This window comes from Aulonocara sp. 'chitande type north' Nkhata Bay, linkage group LG23 (assembly GCF_057382095.1).
Source record: "Aulonocara sp. 'chitande type north' Nkhata Bay isolate Kocher_YH1m ecotype deep benthic linkage group LG23, A_spYH_male_GT1.1, whole genome shotgun sequence".
In the NCBI taxonomy this organism is placed as follows: Eukaryota; Metazoa; Chordata; class Actinopteri; order Cichliformes; family Cichlidae; genus Aulonocara; species Aulonocara sp. 'chitande type north' Nkhata Bay.
In genome coordinates, this window is record NC_141365.1 from 46,381,297 (window position 1) to 46,399,327 (window position 18,031).

An 18,031-nucleotide genomic window follows, 5' to 3' on the forward strand; every position below is an offset into this window, starting at 1 on the left:
TTGGTTGGAGACAGATGAAACCTGCAGCTTCAGGATCTGTGAGCTGTCCACTTTCAGCCCCGACGGCGTGTCCGTGTACGTGCCGTGGAGTGAACGATCCACGCTCTGTGTTTCCATCTTTGTGTGTTTAGCTGCTCTCATTTACTGTTTTAGCTGTTTGCTGCTTGTTGAAATAGTTTGTGAGCTTTAACCTGAGATTCTGGCAAAATACATTTATATTAAACATCGATTCAGGATTGAATGAATCAACATCGTTTTATTCAAATTAAAACCATTTAAATGGGAACATGAATTTTTTACAGCCGCCTCTAATGCTGGGTAATGTCAGCTGGTCCATGTGCAGCTGGCTGTGAGGCTCAGGGAGCGTCTACAAAGTGCAACACTGAAAGAACATCATCCATAAATATTGAGTAAGAACTGGACTCTCATACAGCGAGACTCAAATGCCTTTAAACATCAGCTTATCCTGCTGATCCAAGTCCAACACTGAGTTTGTAAAAACATGTTTGTCAATCATTTTGTTTGGTTTCTGAGGAAAAAGATTCAATAAGTTGCTGCTAATACACAACATTTCATCATATTTCCTCATAACCCTCTTTTGTCTGACCATTTGATCCCATTTGAATTTGCAATAAAGGATCCACAGAGTTTGGTGACAATAATGACAGTAGATGTTTGTGTGAAAGTGCTGGAAGCAAATGAGTGTGTGATGTTCTTTCAGTGTTGCACTTTGTAGACGCTCCCTGAGCACTGGTCTCACAGCCAGCTGCACATAGAGACCAGTGTTGTTAGTCCAGGTCAGAAGATGACTTGTTGGAATGAAAATGAGCTTGTAGTTTTTCTGCTTTAATAATGTGACTGGAAAAAGGTGTTGGACTTCAAATATGTCCATTTCTTTCACACTTCACCTTTAAAAGTGAAGCCATGTGGTTCCTGGAAGGAAAAACACGACTTTTTCAAGTCTTTGTCCTGTTTTTATGAGAAATGTACGACTTTAATGTTCTTTTTTTTTTTTTTAACTAAATTTTTATTATAATTTACAACATTGCAACTTGTACTTGTCAGTGTTCACAAGTAGGACAGTTACAGGAACCGCAATGCAGAAATGTAGATTAAAATAAGAACTGCAATTAGGAAGCACAAAACAAAACTGGGAAGCAAAACAAAACCCAAGCAAACAAACAAACAAACAGACAACAACAAAAACAAAAAGAAAACATAAACTTTATGTAATATTAAATAACATGTGACAAACTTAGCCATAAATGAACAAAACGAAAGAGACCTATGCTAAATTATTGAAACAGTAAAGCATGTATGGGTCGCCAACGGTCAGTAAACAATTCTCTCTGAATCCGCAGAGCAGATGTTATTTCCTCCATCTGGTAAATTTATCTTGCTTTATCAATCCACATATTATATGAAGATGGGTCAAGATTCAGCCATTTAATAGTGATACACTTTAGTGCTGCTGTAAGATTCTTAAGAGATACGTTTTATTGTTTCCCGCAAAACCATTTGGTAAGACTCCTAAAATGGCTAACTGTTGGTCTTTGTATTGTTGGAAAACTGTATTGAGAACTTTAAATATGTCATTCCAAAGTGAGCAGATTTTTGGGCATGACCAGAATATATGTGAGTGGGTTCCTAAAGAAGTACCACAATTTCGCCAGCAGGTGTCAGAATTTGTAGGCTTCATTTTGGCAATTATCTCTGGGGTTCTAAAATATCTCATGACCACCTTCCATTTAAATTCTCTCCACAGCCCAGAATTAGTCACCAGATGGGCTTCACCAAACACCTCTTCCCAGGTGTCCTCTGAGATTTGAGTGCCAGTCTCAGCTTCCCACCTTGCCTTAATATCCAAAGTTGCATTTGTATTGAAACTCATAAATGCGTTATAAAAATGACTGATTAATTTTGGGGAGGAATTACTTTGAAATGTTTTTAGAAATATTTCCTCAATGGGTGAGGGCTCCAAAACTTGCCTCCATTCTTTATGTTTTGTCAAAAAGCTTCTTAGCTGCAGAAATCTAAAAAAGTCAGAAGAAGGAAGCCGAAACTGACCTCAACTGTTCAAATGAGCTCAGGTGCCCATTCCTCACAACATGACAAAGTTTATGAAGCCCGCTATTTGACCATGCTCTGAAGCCAGAGTCTTCCACAATAGGAGAAAAACCCTGCAGGGAGGAGAGCCTTGATAACATTGAAATTTCTTTTGGAAGACCAAATGATTGTTTGATTCTACGCCAAATCTTTAGTGTGACCCTCGTCCGTTCCCCCATATGCACATTTTTAATTGAAATGTTAGAACAAAGCAGGGATTCCAATGATCTTTCGCACATTGTCTTCTCAATGTTTAGCCACTGAGTTTCAGACAAATCCCGCACCCATACAGTCAGGGGTCTCATCTGAGCTGCCCAGAAATAATATTTCAGATTTGGAACAGTCAATCCCCCCTGCAGGTTTGACAGTTTTAATGTTTGGAACTTGATCCTTGGGCGTTTGCCTTGCCATATAAATTTGGAAAAAAGTTTATCTAAATTATCAAATGTAGAGTTGGGAATGTTTATAGGCAGCATTTGAAAAAGGTCTAGAAGTCTTGGCAATACATTCATACGTATACTCTCGATCCGACCCAAGAAAGACAGAGGCAGGACTGTCCATCTCTCTAAATCTTTTTTTATTTTTGCAACTATAACTTCATAATTTACTTTAAACAAGTCTGATAATGAGTGAGGAATTTGAATTCCTAAATACTTGATACCTTCGTTTGGCCATTTAAAGCCACATCGCTCCTTGAATGTTAGTGAAATGTTTCCTCCTATATCCATTGCCAATGTTTTGTCAATATTATCTGTGTAACCAGAGAGGTAAACGTATGTACTAATAATTTCTTTTAAATGAGGTAAACTGACTGCAGGATTTGAAATGTATAAAAGTACATCGTCTGCATAGATGGACAATTTATGCTGTTCTCCATTAATTGAAAGGCCCTGAATTTCATGTTCTGATCACCACCTGCACTCATGTATATATCTATCTACTTAGCACTTTTAATTCTTATTCTTATTTTATTTATTTTATTACAACTACCGACCAATAACCTGCCTCAGTACTACATGGAAGCTCCTGTCAGGCATCATATCGGCTAAGATGAACAGGCACATGGGTCAATACATGAGCGGGACACAGAAAGGAATTGGCAAGAATACCAGAGGCGCAAAACACCAGCTACTGGTAGACAGAACAATCAGCCGAGACTGCAAGACCAGACTGACCAACCTGTGCACTGCCTGGATTGATTACAAGAAGGCCTATGACTCAATGCCCCACAGCTGGATACTGGAATGCCTAGAATTTTACAAGATCAATGGGACCCTAAGAGCCTTCATCAGGAACTCAATGGGGATGTGGCGTACAACACTAGAGGCCAACTCCAAGCCCATAGCACAAGTCACCATCAAGTGCGGGATCTACCAAGGAGATGCTCTGTCCCCACTGCTGTTCTGCATAGGCCTGAACCCCCTCAGTGAGATCATTAACAAGACTGGCTACGGATACCGACTACGGAACGGAGCAGTTGTCAGCCACCTCCTGTACATGGATGACATCAAGCTGTATGCCAAGAGTGAACGAGACATCGATTCACTGATCCACACTACCAGGCTATACAGCAATGACATTGGAATGTCGTTCGGACTGGAGAAGTGTAGTCGGATGGTAACAAAGAGAGGGAAGGTAGTCAGAACTGAGGGGATTGAACTACCAGAAGGCAACATTGCAGACATAGAGGACAGTTACAAGTACTTGGGGATCCCGCAGGCGAATGGGAACCATGAAGAGGCCGCTAGAAAAGCTGCAACCACCAAGTACCTGCAGAGGGTCAGGCAAGTCCTGAGGAGTCAGCTGAATGGTAAGAACAAGATCCGGGCCATCAACACGTACGCCCTGCCCGTGATCAGGTACCCTGCTGGGGTAATAGGCTGGCCAAAGGAGGAGATAGAAGCCACTGACATAAAGACAAGAAAGCTCCTTACCATGCATGGAGGGTTTCACCCCAAGTCCAGCACCCTGAGGCTGTACGCTAAGCGGAAGGAAGGGGGCCGGGGACTGGTGAGTGTCAGCACCACAGTCCAGGATGAGACAACGAACATCCAAGAATACATTGGGAAGATGGCCCCAACTGACCGAGTGCTCAGTGAATACCTCAGGCAGCAGAAACCCAAGAAAGAGGAGGGAGACGAGGAACCATCATGGAAGGACAGAGCCCTGCACGGTATGTACCACCGGCAGATAGAGGAGGTGGCTGATATCCAGAAATCCTACCAGTGGCTGGACAAAGCTGGACTGAAAGACAGCACAGAGGCACTAATCATGGCAGCACAAGAACAAGCTCTGAGCACAAGATCCATAGAGGCTGGGGTCTATCACACCAGGCAAGACCCCAGGTGCAGGCTGTGTAAAGATGCCCCAGAGACAATCCAGCACATAACAGCAGGGTGCAAGATGCTAGCAGGCAAGGCATACATGGAACGCCATAACCAAGTGGCCGGCATAGTGTACAGGAACATCTGTGCGGAGTATAACCTGGAAGTCCCGAGGTCAAAATGGGAGATGCCCCCAAGGGTGGTGGAGAATGACCGAGCTAAGATCCTGTGGGACTTCCAGATACAGACGGACAAAATGGTGGTGGCTAACCAACCGGACATAGTGGTGGTAGACAAACAGAAGAAGACGGCCGTAGTGATCGATGTAGCGGTTCCGAATGACAGCAATATCAGGAAGAAGGAACACGAGAAGCTGGAGAAATACCAAGGGCTCAGAGAAGAGCTCGAGAGGATGTGGAGGGTGAAGGTAACGGTGGTCCCCGTGGTAATCGGAGCACTAGGTGCGGTGACTCCCAAGATAGGCGAGTGGCTCCAGCAGATCCCGGGAACAACATCGGAGATCTCTGTCCAGAAGAGCGCAGTCCTGGGAACAGCTAAGATACTGCGCAGGACCCTCAAGCTCCCAGGCCTCTGGTAGAGGACCCGAGCTTGAAGGATAAACCGCCCACAGGGGCGTGCTGGGTGTTTTTTATATATATATATATATACATATATATATATATATACATATATATATATAAAGTCACTCATTAATAAATAGCTGGAAAAGAAACGTGTAGTTGTAGCAGTAAACAGTGTGTTAAGTGGATACGTTGTACAGGGAGCCACAGGCAGGAAAGATTTCCTGTGTCGTTCAGTGGTGCTTTTCGGTAATCTCAGTCTCTCACTGAACGTGCTCCTGTGACTGACCAGCATGTCATGGAGTGGGTGGGAGGTGTTATCCAACATTGTCTTTATCTTGGACAGCATCCGCCTCTCCGACACCACCTTGAGGGAGTCCAGCTCCATCCCCACAGCATTACTGGCCTTACGGATTAGTTTATTAAGTCTGTTGGCATCTGCTACCCTCAGCCTGCTCCCCCAGCATGCAACAGCATAGAGGATCGCACTGGCCACAACAGACTCATAGAAAATCCTCAGCATTTTCTGGCAGATGTTGAAGGACCTCAGTCGCCTCAAAAAATAGAGACGACTCTGGCCCTTCCTGTAAAGTGCTGTGGTGTTTTTAGCCCAGTCCAGTTTATTGTCAATGTGTACTCCAAGGTATTTATAGTCCTCCACAATGTCAACACTGTCCCCCTGGATTGAAACAGGGGTCAAGTGTTTCCCGGTCTTCCTGAAGTCCACGATCAGTTCCTTGGTCTTTGCCACGTTGAGCTGCAGATGATTCTGCTCACACCACGTGACAAAGGAGTCGACCACAGCCCGGTACTCTGTCTCATCATCCCTGCTGATGCATCCAACCACCGCAGAGTCATCAGAAAACTTCTGAAGATGGCAGGTCTCTGTGCAGTGGCTGAAGTCTGTGGTGTAGAGGGTGAAGAGGAAGGGGGAGAGGACAGTCCCCTGTGGTGCCCCTGTGTTGCTGATTACCTTGTCAGACACACACTGTGGGAGACGTACATATTGTGGTCTTCCTGTCAGGTAATCAACAATCCAGGACACCAGAGAAGCATCCACCTGCATTGCTGCTAACTTATCGCCCAGGAGGGTTGGCCTGATGGTATTGAAAGCACTAGAAAAGTCAAAAAACATGACCCTCACAGTGCTCGCCGGCTGGTCCAGATGGGTGTAGATACGATTGAGCAGGTAGATGATGGCGTCCTCAGTTCCGAGACGAGGCTGATAAGCGAACTGAAGGGGATCCAGATGTGGTCTTACTATGGGTCGCAGCTGGTCCAGGATGAGCCTTTCCAGGGTCTTCATGATGTGGGAGGTCAGTGCCATGGGCCTGTAATCCTGGGGGCCACTGGGACGTGGCGTCTTTGGTACAGGGACGAGGCATGATGTCTTCCACATCACTGGGACCCTCTGCAGACTCAGACTCAGCATAAACAGTTTATGAAAGACTCCACACAGCTGGGGGGCACAGGTCTTGAGGACGAGGGGACTCACTCCATCTGGTCCAGCAGACTTGCCTGAGTGAAGTCTCCTCATTTGCATCTCAACCTGGTATTGAGTGAAGGTGATGGGTGGGGGAGAGGTGTCAGGAATCTCACAGGAGGCAACAGCGCCATGTGAAGAGAGAGGCTGGCGCAGTGGTGTGGCTCTGGATTCCAGACTGACTACAGGTGAGGTTGTGGGGGTGTGAGCAGACACTGTGGTGTCGAATCTATTGAAAAACAGATTCGCGTTGGTGGTTCTTTGTGTCCGGGGGTGGGCGTCAAGGTACACACCGGCTCACTCTTTGGCGGCCGCTTATCGGGGCCTGGAGCTTGGGGCTCGCTCGGGCCACTTCGGAGGTGGGGTGCCCCCGACCTCTCGGCCTGGGGCTCGGTCACTCAGGCACAGCTGGCTGCCGGCGGAGCTCACGGGCGCGTCACTGCAACCCCCCCTGGCTTCTGCTCCGCGGCTGCTGGGTGAGCCCTCATCTGGGACTCTCCTCAGCTCTTTCCGGGACAGTGGCGCGGCTGCCCCTCTGTTGGTCTTCCTTGGTCTCTTGTGTTCTGGGGGCCTCTGGATGTCTGGAGTTTTGATCTCCTCCATACCTGCTTCATGCCCTGGAGGATGGGGCTGTGGCCCCCCCCACACCCTCTAGCAGATCATTACATGAAGGAACCTTTTAAAAACAAGCGCGTCCATGCTCACAGGTGTACACACGGGTGATCACACCCACAAACTACACCCTTTTTGGCTCCTACCTCAAAGCACACTGTGTTCTGCTGATCTTATGTGCTGCACAATAATGTTTAATATTTAGTATTTACTGTCATATTCCCATATATCATTGTGATGTTGTTTATTCTATTACTCTTGTTTTCTTCTGCTTGTTCTCTTTTTTCTTTCTCAACAGGTGATCCAGGTGATTGATATATGCATTTTTTTTTTCTGCCCATTCTGTTGGTTTTTGTTTTTTGCCCTTCTCCCCCGTCCCTCTTCTCAGCTGTTTCTCTTTCCCTCTTTCTTTCTCCCCTTCTTTCCCCCAGTCAAGTCTGTCCCGTATTCAGCAAGTGAAAATAAAATAAACAATAAAAGGTGAATCAAATGGACCATTACGGCAAGGCTGGGATGGTCAATTTGGTAAAGTAAATCCGTTGGGCATCTTTCTTTGCCTTTAGACAACAATTCTGATGGCAAAAGAGCCAAACGGGACAGGCAAAACCCCCCCCAAAAAAACAGAAAAACAGATTCAACTCGTTGGCTCTATTCTCACCTCCCTCAGCTCCCCTGCTGTTGGTTGGCCTGAATCCAGTGATGGTCTTCATGCCCCTCCACACCTCTCTCATGCTGTTCTGCTGGAGTTTCCACTCCAGCTTCCTTCTGTAATTGTCCTTAGCCTCTCTGATCTTGTCCTTTAGTAACACCTGGACCTTCCTCACCTCCTCTTTATTGCCCCCTCTGAAAGCCCTCTTCTTGTTGTTGAGGAGGGCTTTGATGGGCTTTAATCAACTGCGCCAGAGGCTCAATACTTATATCGAACAGCAGGGGCGACAGTGAGCATCCTTGTCTACACCCACGTTCCAGTGGAAATCTGGCTGATATTGTTCCATTTACCCGTACAGCCGCCATTGGGTTGGAATAAAGAATCTGTATCCACTTAATTAAGTTTGGCCCAAATTTGAATCTTTCAAGTGTTTGGCCCAAGTACTGCCAGGAAACCCTGTCGAATGCTTTTTGCGCATCAAGAGACAGAATCATTGTTTCTTCTTGTTTGGTCTTGTACAAGGACATTAAGTTCAACAATCTACGAACATTGTGCCCATAGTGCCTTCCTGCAATGAACCCCGTTTGATCTGGATTTATAACCTGTGTAATAATTTTACTAACTCTTTTGGCTAAAATCGTGGTGAGAATGCGCAAATCAGTATTAAGTAATGAGATTGGCCTGTATGATTGACAGTTTGTGGGGTCCTTAAGTTTTTTTATAGAATTCGTTAATAAAACCATCAGGGCCAGGACTGTTTTTAGTTTTAAGGTTTGAAATCAAACCTTAAATCACCTGTAAAATTTCTTGTTGTCGAATTGGTTCATCTAACTCCTTTGCTACAGACTCTGGCAGTGTTTTTAAATTGATCTTTTCTAAGAAATCAGATAGTGTATTGTTATCTTTACATGTATCTGAATTTTTATATAATGACTCGAAAAAATTGGCAAAACAACTTGCAATTTGATTTGGTTTAGTAATTAGGGTTTGATCTGACTTCAACTTTTGGACCATATTACAAGTTTGCTGTTTCCTGAGTCTTATTGCCAGCAATCTACTAGCCCTACTACCCTGTTCATAGTACTTTTGTTTAGTGAATCTGAAATTGCCCTCAATTTTCTCGTTTATTAAACTATTAAGATCACTACGTAACATTTTAAGATCGGAAAGCAAATTGGCTGTCTGTGCTTTTTTGTGTTGTTGCTCTAGGTGTTTTATTTTGGCCTCCAATTCACACCGCCTAGCCTCTTTTCTTTTCTTCCTGGCACTTGCAAATTATATTATGCGACCTCTAATGTATGCCTTGGTGCAATCCCAGAGGGTTAAAGGCAATATTTTCGGAGTTGTGTTCAACTGCAAGTAAGTATTTAGTTCAGTATGTATGAACTCACAAAACTGCCAATCATTTAGGAGTGAGGCATTTAGTCGCCAGACTTTAATGTTCTTGATGCTCCTGTACCATCTCTGTGTCATCCTCCTCGCTCCCTCTTTGCACTCACAGTCTTTGTGCATCATTAACACTCACATGAGGAAAACCAAAGTTTTACTGGGCAGAAGATGATCATCAGTGACGCTGTCTTTAAGATACTCTTGTTAGAAATGTTCGACTTTAATGTGAAACATTCAGAGTTTTTTCTCTTGTTGTGTTTGTTTGAAGCTGCTTCCTGTTGGCTTCAGCTGTTTGGAGTTTCCATTTTCTAAACTTCTACATTCTGAACCTTCTTCAGCTCTGAACAGATGATGAAACACTGAATGATTTCAAGCACTTTGTCTAATAAACTTACATCTTTCATTCTTTATACAGATTGAAGAGCTGTGGTTTGTCAGATATTGGCCTTGAATATCTGGCAGCAGCACTGAAGTCCAACCCCTCGTATCCCACAGAGGTGGACCTGAGTGGAACCTACAGCAACCTGCAGGATCCAGGAGTGAAGCATCTGTGTGGTTTCCTGGAGAATCCACGATGTCGATTTGAAACTCTGAGGTCAGTCAGCATGTTTTAGTTGTGCTGAGATGAATATGATGTGAAAGTTGTGCTGACACTAAACTGCAGACATCAGGCTGATATTATACTGATCCACACTGAGGATCTTCATGGTAAAGTCTGTTTTCTTCTTCTCTGGTTTAGTCCATTGACTGCAGCAGAACAATGTTCACATTTCAAACAGTGATACTCAACGTATGGCCCGCGGCCCACACGCGGCCTGCCCACCTTTCCTGATTCAGAGAGAGGGGACCCTGATTAACTGTGTAGCTTCTTCCTCACACTTCTAAGTATCAGACACAACAATGAATAATCCACAGCTGACTGTCTTTAGCAGGTCAAAGGTCACGGCACACAGCACTCTGTGAAACAGTTTGGAGCAGGAATTCTTGCACATTTACAAACTGACACTGCTGCACGGCATGCTGGGTAATGCTAGCTGCTCAGGTATGGGCGTGCTAACGGCTGTGAGGCTCCGTGGCTGCAGAACACCGAAGAAGAGAAAAGAGAGGTGGAGGATGAAGAAAAGAGGCGGAGATGAAGCAGAAGTTTAGCTCCAGAGAGGAGCTGTGTCTGTGTGGGTGAGGCTCAGGCAGCTCCGCCCACACAGTGACAGTGAAGCAGGTGAAGAGTAATAAATGAAGACAGCAGACAGGATTTGATAAGCTGATGTACAAACATGTAGTATGATGGTGGCAGCTACAGAAACAGGTCCATACAGACTGAAGCGTGTCTCAGTCTGAATGTACACTGCTGTTATAAGAGCTGTGGAAACTCAGGTCAAAAGGACGTAACCACACTGCTGACAGTTCCAGGACATTCACAGAGTTACAGCATCATTTGTGACCATAAAGACAGAAAGCTCATCCAAATCCTGGGATTAAAAGTCTGTCCTGGTGGTGTCCAGTCAAACACGTCTCTGTGAAAGCTTCAATCCAACAGGCTCCAAAGTCCTTCTGCTCATTTCCTCGCCGGGTTCTTGATGCTCCTGTACCATCTCTCTGTCATCCTCCTCGCTCCCTCTTTGCAATCACAGTCTTTGTGCATCATTAACACTAACATGTGGAAAACCAAAGTTTTACTGGGCAGAAGATGATCATCAGTGACGCTGTCTTTAAAACACTCTTGTTAGAAATGTGCGACTTTAATGTGAAACATTCAGTTTTTTCTCTTGTTGTGTTTGTTTGAAGCTGCTTCCTGTTGGCTTCAGCTGTTTGGAGTTTCCATTTTCTAAACTTCTACATTCTGAACCTTCTTCAGCTCTGAACAGATGATGAAACACTGAATGATTTCAAGCACTTTGTCTAATAAACTTACATCTTTCATTCTTTATACAGATTGAGGGGCTGTGGTTTGTCAGAGATCAGCTGTGATTATCTGGCAGCAGCACTGAAGTCCAACCCCTCCCATCTGAGAGAGCTGGACCTGAGTAATGACTACTCCTGGTTTTCGACCAACAACAACAAGCTGCAGGATCCAGGAGTGAAGCATCTGTGTGGTTTCCTGGAGAGTCCAGGATGTAAACTTGAAACTCTGAGGTCAGTCAGCATGTTTTAGTTGTGCTGAGATGAATATGATGTGAAAGTTGTGCTGACACTAAACTGCAGACATCAGGCTGATATTATACTGATCCACACTGAGGATCTTCATGGTAAAGTCTGTTTTCTTCTTCTCTGGTTTAGTCCATTGACTGCAGCAGAACAATGTTCACATTTCAAACAGTGATGCTCAACGTATGGCCCGCGGCCCACACGCGGCCTGCCCACCTTTCCTGATTCAGAGAGAGGGGACCCTGATTAACTGTGTAGCTTCTTCCTCACAGTTCTAAGTATCAGACACAACAATGAATAATCCACAGCTGACTGTCTTTAGCAGGTCAAAGGTCACGGCACACAGCAGACAGTCAGAAATATTCTAACTCTGATCATTTATCAGTTGTGACACTGTGAGACTTGATCAGAGGTGTGATCATCACAGCAGAGGCCTTTGTGTCAAAGTCACTGAGGATCAAACAGAAACACATGAAGCAGATTTTCCTCTTCTGGCTTTTTATAGCAGATAACCTTCAAAATATTCTGCAGTCGATCAAAAACTGAAGCAAACCATGAAGCAACATGTGAACATGAGCTGATGCTGCTGAAGTGAAGCAAAGTTACAGAGGTTTGATTACAGACACAGCTGAGAGTTTGTAATCTGTCATCATTTTAAAAAGTTTCCATGGAACAGCAGAAATGAGGCTTTACTGTCAGAGGCCGACAGCACTGAACACAACAGCAGACTGGTGGCTAATAAACAGTGAATGATGCAGAAACAGATGTTTGAAGCTGTTCTTGGAGTACACTGAGAGAGAGAGAGCTGTGCAGGCAGGAACAGCCAAAGTCAGAGAGAATTCATGAGCATATTGATCAAACGTGAAGCAGAGTTTGGATCTTCTTTTGCTGCTGCTTCACTCAGTTTTGGTTGGAGACAGATGAAACCTGCAGCTTCAGGATCTGTGATCTGTCCACTTTCAGCCCCGACGGCGTGTCCGTGTACGTGCCGTGGAGTGAACGATCCACGCTCTGTGTTTCCATCTTTGTGTGTTTAGCTGCTCTCATTTACTGTTTTAGCTGTTTGCTGCTTGTTGAAATAGTTTGTGAGCTTTAACCTGAGATTCTGGCAAAATACATTTATATTAAACATCGATTCAGGATTGAATGAATCAACATCGTTTTATTCAAATTAAAACCATTTAAATGGGAACATGAATTTTTTACAGCCGCCTCTAATGCTGGGTAATGTCAGCTGGTCCATGTGCAGCTGGCTGTGAGGCTCAGGGAGCGTCTACAAAGTGCAACACTGAAAGAACATCATCCATAAATATTGAGTAAGAACTGGACTCTCATACAGCGAGACTCAAATGCCTTTAAACATCAGCTTATCCTGCTGATCCAAGTCCAACACTGAGTTTGTAAAAACATGTTTGTCAATCATTTTGTTTGGTTTCTGAGGAAAATGATTCAATAAGTTGCTGCTAATACACAACATTTCATCATATTTCCTCATAACCCTCTTTTGTCTGACCATTTGATCCCATTTGAATTTGCAATAAAGGATCCACAGAGTTTGGTGACAATGATGACAGTAGATGTTTGTGTGAAAGTGCTGGAAGCAAATGAGTGTGTGATGTTCTTTCAGTGTTGCACTTTGTAGACGCTCCCTGAGCACTGGTCTCACAGCCAGCTGCACATAGAGACCAGTGTTGTTAGTCCAGGTCAGAAGATGACTTGTTGGAATGAAAATGAGCTTGTAGTTTGTCTGCTTTAATAATGTGACTGGAAAAAGGTGTTGGACTTCAAATATGTCCATTTCTTTCACACTTCACCTTTAAAAGTGAAGCCATGTGGTTCCTGGAAGGAAAAACACGACTTTTTCAAGTCTTTGTCCTGTTTTTATGAGAAATGTACGACTTTAATGTGAAACATTCAGAGTTTTTTCTCTTGTTGTGTTTGTTTGAAGCTGCTTCCTGTTGGCTTCAGCTGTTTGGAGTTTCCATTTTCTAAACTTCTACATTCTGAACCTTCTTCAGCTCTGAACAGATGATGAAACACTGAATGATTTCAAGCACTTTGTCTAATAAACTTACATCTTTCATTCTTTATACAGATTGAAGAGCTGTGGTTTGTCAGATATTGGCCTTGATTATCTGGCAGCAGCACTGAAGTCCAACCCCTCGTATCCCACAGAGGTGGACCTGAGTGGAACCTACAGCAACCTGAAGGGTTCAGGAGTGAAGCATCTGTGTGGTTTTCGGGAGAATCCACGATGTCGATTTGAAACTCTGAGGTCAGTCAGCATGTTTTAGTTGTGCTGAGATGAATATGATGTGAAAGTTGTGCTGACACTAAACTGCAGACATCAGGCTGATATTATACTGATCCACACTGAGGATCTTCATGGTAAAGTCTGTTTTCTTCTTCTCTGGTTTAGTCCATTGACTGCAGCAGAACAATGTTCACATTTCAAACAGTGATGCTCAACGTATGGCCCGCGGCCCACACGCGGCCTGCCCACCTTTCCTGATTCAGAGAGAGGGGACCCTGATTAACTGTGTAGCTTCTTCCTCACAGTTCTAAGTATCAGACACAACAATGAATAATCCACAGCTGACTGTCTTTAGCAGGTCAAAGGTCACGGCACACAGCACTCTGTGAAACAGTTTGGAGCAGGAATTCTTGCACATTTACAAACTGACACTGCTGCACGGCATGCTGGGTAATGCTAGCTGCTCAGGTATGGGCGTGCTAATGGCTGTGAGGCTCTGTGGCTGCAGAACACCGAAGAAGAGAAAAGAGAGGTGGAGGATGAAGAAAAGAGGCGGAGATGAAGCAGAAGTTTTGCTCCATAGAGGAGCTGTGTCTGTGTGGGCAGGGCTCAGACAGCTCCGCCCACACAGTGACAGTGAAGCAGGTGAAGAGTAATAAATGAAGACAGCAGACAGTATTTGATAAGCTGATGTACAAACATGTAGGTCGTGTCCAAATTCATGGGCTGCATCCTCCTGAGGCCGCATTTGTAGACCGATTACGTCACAGCGACACGTCGAAGGCTGTCCAAATTCGTAGACTCCTCCGAATGCAGCCAACAAATGCGTCCTCCTTTTCCCCGAATTTGAAGGATGGGTCGGGTGTGTCCTTCGTGGCCTACCATATCCCAGAATTCATAGCGCGGCCCAGCCAAACTCCAGTTTCCAACAATGGCGGCCGCTACTAAGTTTTAAAATTACTCATACTAATCTTTTTCGGTCACAAAATAAACTTTTAACATATTTTCAGGCGAGAAAGTAGCTGTGTAAACATCAAATATCTGCTCGGTTTATCAAGATACCGCATATTTGCAAAAGTGCTTCGACGTTTTCGGAGACGTCTGCTACCCACCAGCACTATAGCCAGCCGGGAGCTCGAGGGTCACTGAAGCCGCCGAGAACGGCACAACTCCCGGCACATCATTTTCAGATCACCGCGGACTTTCGCTACTCAGGTTAAACGTGATATATAAGTCACTTAGACAACCTCAAAATGTTATTGTTTGGCTTTTTTCAGTGTTTTGTTTGTTCGTGAGTAAATCGGTTTGGCTGAGATTAAAGTTATTAGATTAGATAAAATAAAACTTTATTAATCCCCCAGGTGGGTTCCTCCTTGGTCTTTACAGAGCTGACTAAACGTCAAACAGAAAACTGATTAAACAGAAGTATGAGACGGTCGAGAATTTACGCCAGTGTCCTGTTATATTTTAGATAGCAAGGAGCAGACGGCTGAGTTTATTAAACTCCACCGAGACAGCGGTGACGCTAATCAGAAGGCTAGACCGTCCAATTTCCCCAGCTGTTTATTTCCAGCCTACCCGACCTTCTGAGGACCCAGCCCACGTAGACCGCAAAGGCCGGGTCCTCGGGAGGATGCAGCCCATGAATTTGGACACGACCGTAGAATGATGGTGGCAGCTACAGAAACAGGTCCATACAGACTGAAGCGTGTCTCAGTCTGAATGTACACTGCTGTTATAAGAGCTGTGGAAACTCAGGTCAAAAGGACGTAACCACACTGCTGACAGTTCCAGGACATTCACAGAGTTACAGCATCATTTGTGACCATAAAGACAGAAAGCTCATCCAAATCCTGGGATTAAAAGTCTGTCCTGGTGGTGTCCAGTCAAACACGTCTCTGTGAAAGCTTCAATCCAACAGGCTCCAAAGTCCTTCTGCTCATTTCCTCGCCGGGTTCTTGATGCTCCTGTACCATCTCTCTGTCATCCTCCTCGCTCCCTCTTTGCACTCACAGTCTTTGTGCATCATTAACACTCACATGAGGAAACCCAAAGTTTTACTGGGCAGAAGATGATCATCAGTGACTCTGTCTTTAAAACACTCTTGTTAGAAATGTACGACTTTAATGTGAAACATTCAGAGTTTTTTCTCTTGTTGTGTTTGTTTGAAGCTGCTTCCTGTTGGCTTCAGCTGTTTGGAGTTTCCATTTTCTAAACTTCTACATTCTGAACCTTCTTCAGCTCTGAACAGATGATGAAACACTGAATGATTTCAAGCACTTTGTCTAATAAACTTACATCTTTCATTCTCTATACAGATTGGAGCGCTGTGATTTGTCAGAGATCAGCTGTGATTATCTGGAAGCAGTGCTGAAGCTCAACCCTTCGTATCCCAGAGAGGTGGACCTGAGAGACCACAAGCTGCAGGATTCAGGAGTGAAGCAGCTGTGTGTTCTTCTGGAGAATCCACAACATCAAATTGAAACTCTGAGGTCAGTCTCCACGTTTTAGTTGTGCTGACACTGTCGATCTGTGGAACTAAAACCTTTATACAGGAAGTCTGGTTCAGCTCTTTGTAGACCTTCTAATCTCTGATGCTCTGAGTCTTACTCAGTAGATGATGCAGAGTTGTGAAGCCGATGTGGGTGAGGACACTCGCCCAGCTCTAACTACTTTGACGTCCAGGCGGCTTCCCTGCTTGTCCTGATACAAACAAACCTGAGTAACCTTGCAGGTCAGATCTCATCAGTCACACCTGTTATGGCAGCTCTCCTCTAGATTGTAGTTCTTGTTAACCTGGGATGGTTTTAGAAGCCTGGACCACAGACTGCAAGGGAAGATATTACTGGGAAAGGCCAAAGCAACCTATTAGACCCATTAAACACTAACATAGATGAATACTTAGATTTAAACCTTTATTGTTTCACAAAGGGTTAAAAAGGGAACGTCCACAGTTTAGACTGCAGCAGATTTTATTAAAGCAGTTTGACAGGAGCAAAGCAAAAACACAAAGAATAAGTGTTTCACATATTAATACATATAACATAATAATAAAAGAAAAGCAAAATAATGATAAAAAAGAATGAAAAAGTTGTCCAGAGCAGCAGGATGTCTGAGGTCTGCAGAAACACAAAAACACAGCAGCTAAAAATAGTTGTTGAAAGAAAACGAGGTGGGAGCTGCTGATTCCTGAGCTTTGATACTGGATTAGCTTCAGTAGTTATTCCCATCACTGCTGTAGGAGCTACATTTAGTCACAGCTGATTGTCTCCTTTGACCAATCAGAAGACTACTGTTGTAAAAACAAGCAGACAAAGAACCAATGAGAGTGAAGAACAGGATAAAGAGCTCGTGTGATGGAGGCAAAGCAATAATCAGCAGACTGTAGCAGTTTCTATCTGGATGAAAGTAGAAGGAGCTCAGCGGAGCTCAGTCCCATATCTTTGGTTAGAAACAACATCAGTGATTTCCTGCTGCTCGAGATGATTCCAGCAGCTCTCATTCCAGCAGCTGATGAGAGAAACAGCTGATGGCTCACAGCTCGTGCACTGTTGGATCTCCAGATGTTCACGCTGCTGAAGTCTGTGAAGAAACTGTGGTCCACGTAGTTCACACGGCCTCAGATTGGACCGAGCTCCCTGGATCACTGCAGCATCCTCAGCTGGTACATGGACGTCTCTGCTCCTCAGTCTTGGAGCCCCTGCAGGTCCGTCCACACCACCAGGGTCTTCTCACTCACCTTTCCTTTGTCCTCGTCCTTCATCGGCCGTGCTGTGTCTTTGTTCCTGCAGTGTTGTTCCCACGATGCAGCGCTGATGTTCCCTCCTTGAATGCACAACAAGTACGGTGCTGGTCTTTCTCGGGTGGAGCAGAGACAGATTGAAGTCTTTCAGGCTTTAGTGCCGACTTCCCTGACAGAGGCTGGACTCCATGGTCTGCACAGGAGGCTTCTACACTGTGTGGAGGTGACTCCTGGACTCGAAGACAGGCTGCAGGTACATGTGTGATGAAGTGGAGCTACAGCAGTGTGATGGAGCTGCAGGTGTGAAGGAAGTCCTGCTGTCCTGTCCCACCCTCATCTTTGCTTCCTCTGTCTTCTCTGGACTTGTCCTCCTGTTTCAGAAACAGCACTGCTTCATGCCGAGGGTGGACGGGAGCGTTGGCTCTGATTCTTTTACCGTCCACCACAAGGAGACACTGATGCTGACCTCCTGATTCATCTGCATGTGTTCTGCTTCACACTGCTCACCTCCACCAAAGACTTCACAAACATCTTCTTTCTTTGAGTCCAGTTTGTCCCACAAACACTTCCAAATCTCCTCCTCTGAGATTCTGCAGCTTCTTGCAGTGTGACTCAGCTGACTTCTGACAGACCACAGACTGGCACAGCATCCACATGTGTCTCCTTTCAAACAGGCTCTTGATGTTTCCTCCCACATCATTCTGGCCTCTCAGTCTCCTTTGTTCTCCAGCTCTGTAGCTCCAGCT

General features: G+C 44.8%; 1 protein-coding gene across 1 annotated transcript in view; it reads left to right on the forward strand.

Annotated features, from left to right (window-relative positions):
* LOC147302785 (uncharacterized) overlaps positions 1–16,054 on the forward strand; it is a 431,420-nt gene extending 415,366 nt beyond the window's left edge. Inside the window, exons 15-18 of the mRNA XM_086283599.1 lie at positions 9,560–9,739; positions 11,077–11,277; positions 13,385–13,564; positions 15,862–16,054. Coding sequence (XP_086139725.1) covers positions 9,560–9,739; positions 11,077–11,277; positions 13,385–13,564; positions 15,862–16,054 — 754 coding nt within the window. The remainder of the gene's footprint in view (positions 1–9,559; positions 9,740–11,076; positions 11,278–13,384; positions 13,565–15,861) is intronic.
* The last annotated feature ends 1,977 nt before the right edge of the window (positions 16,055–18,031 follow it).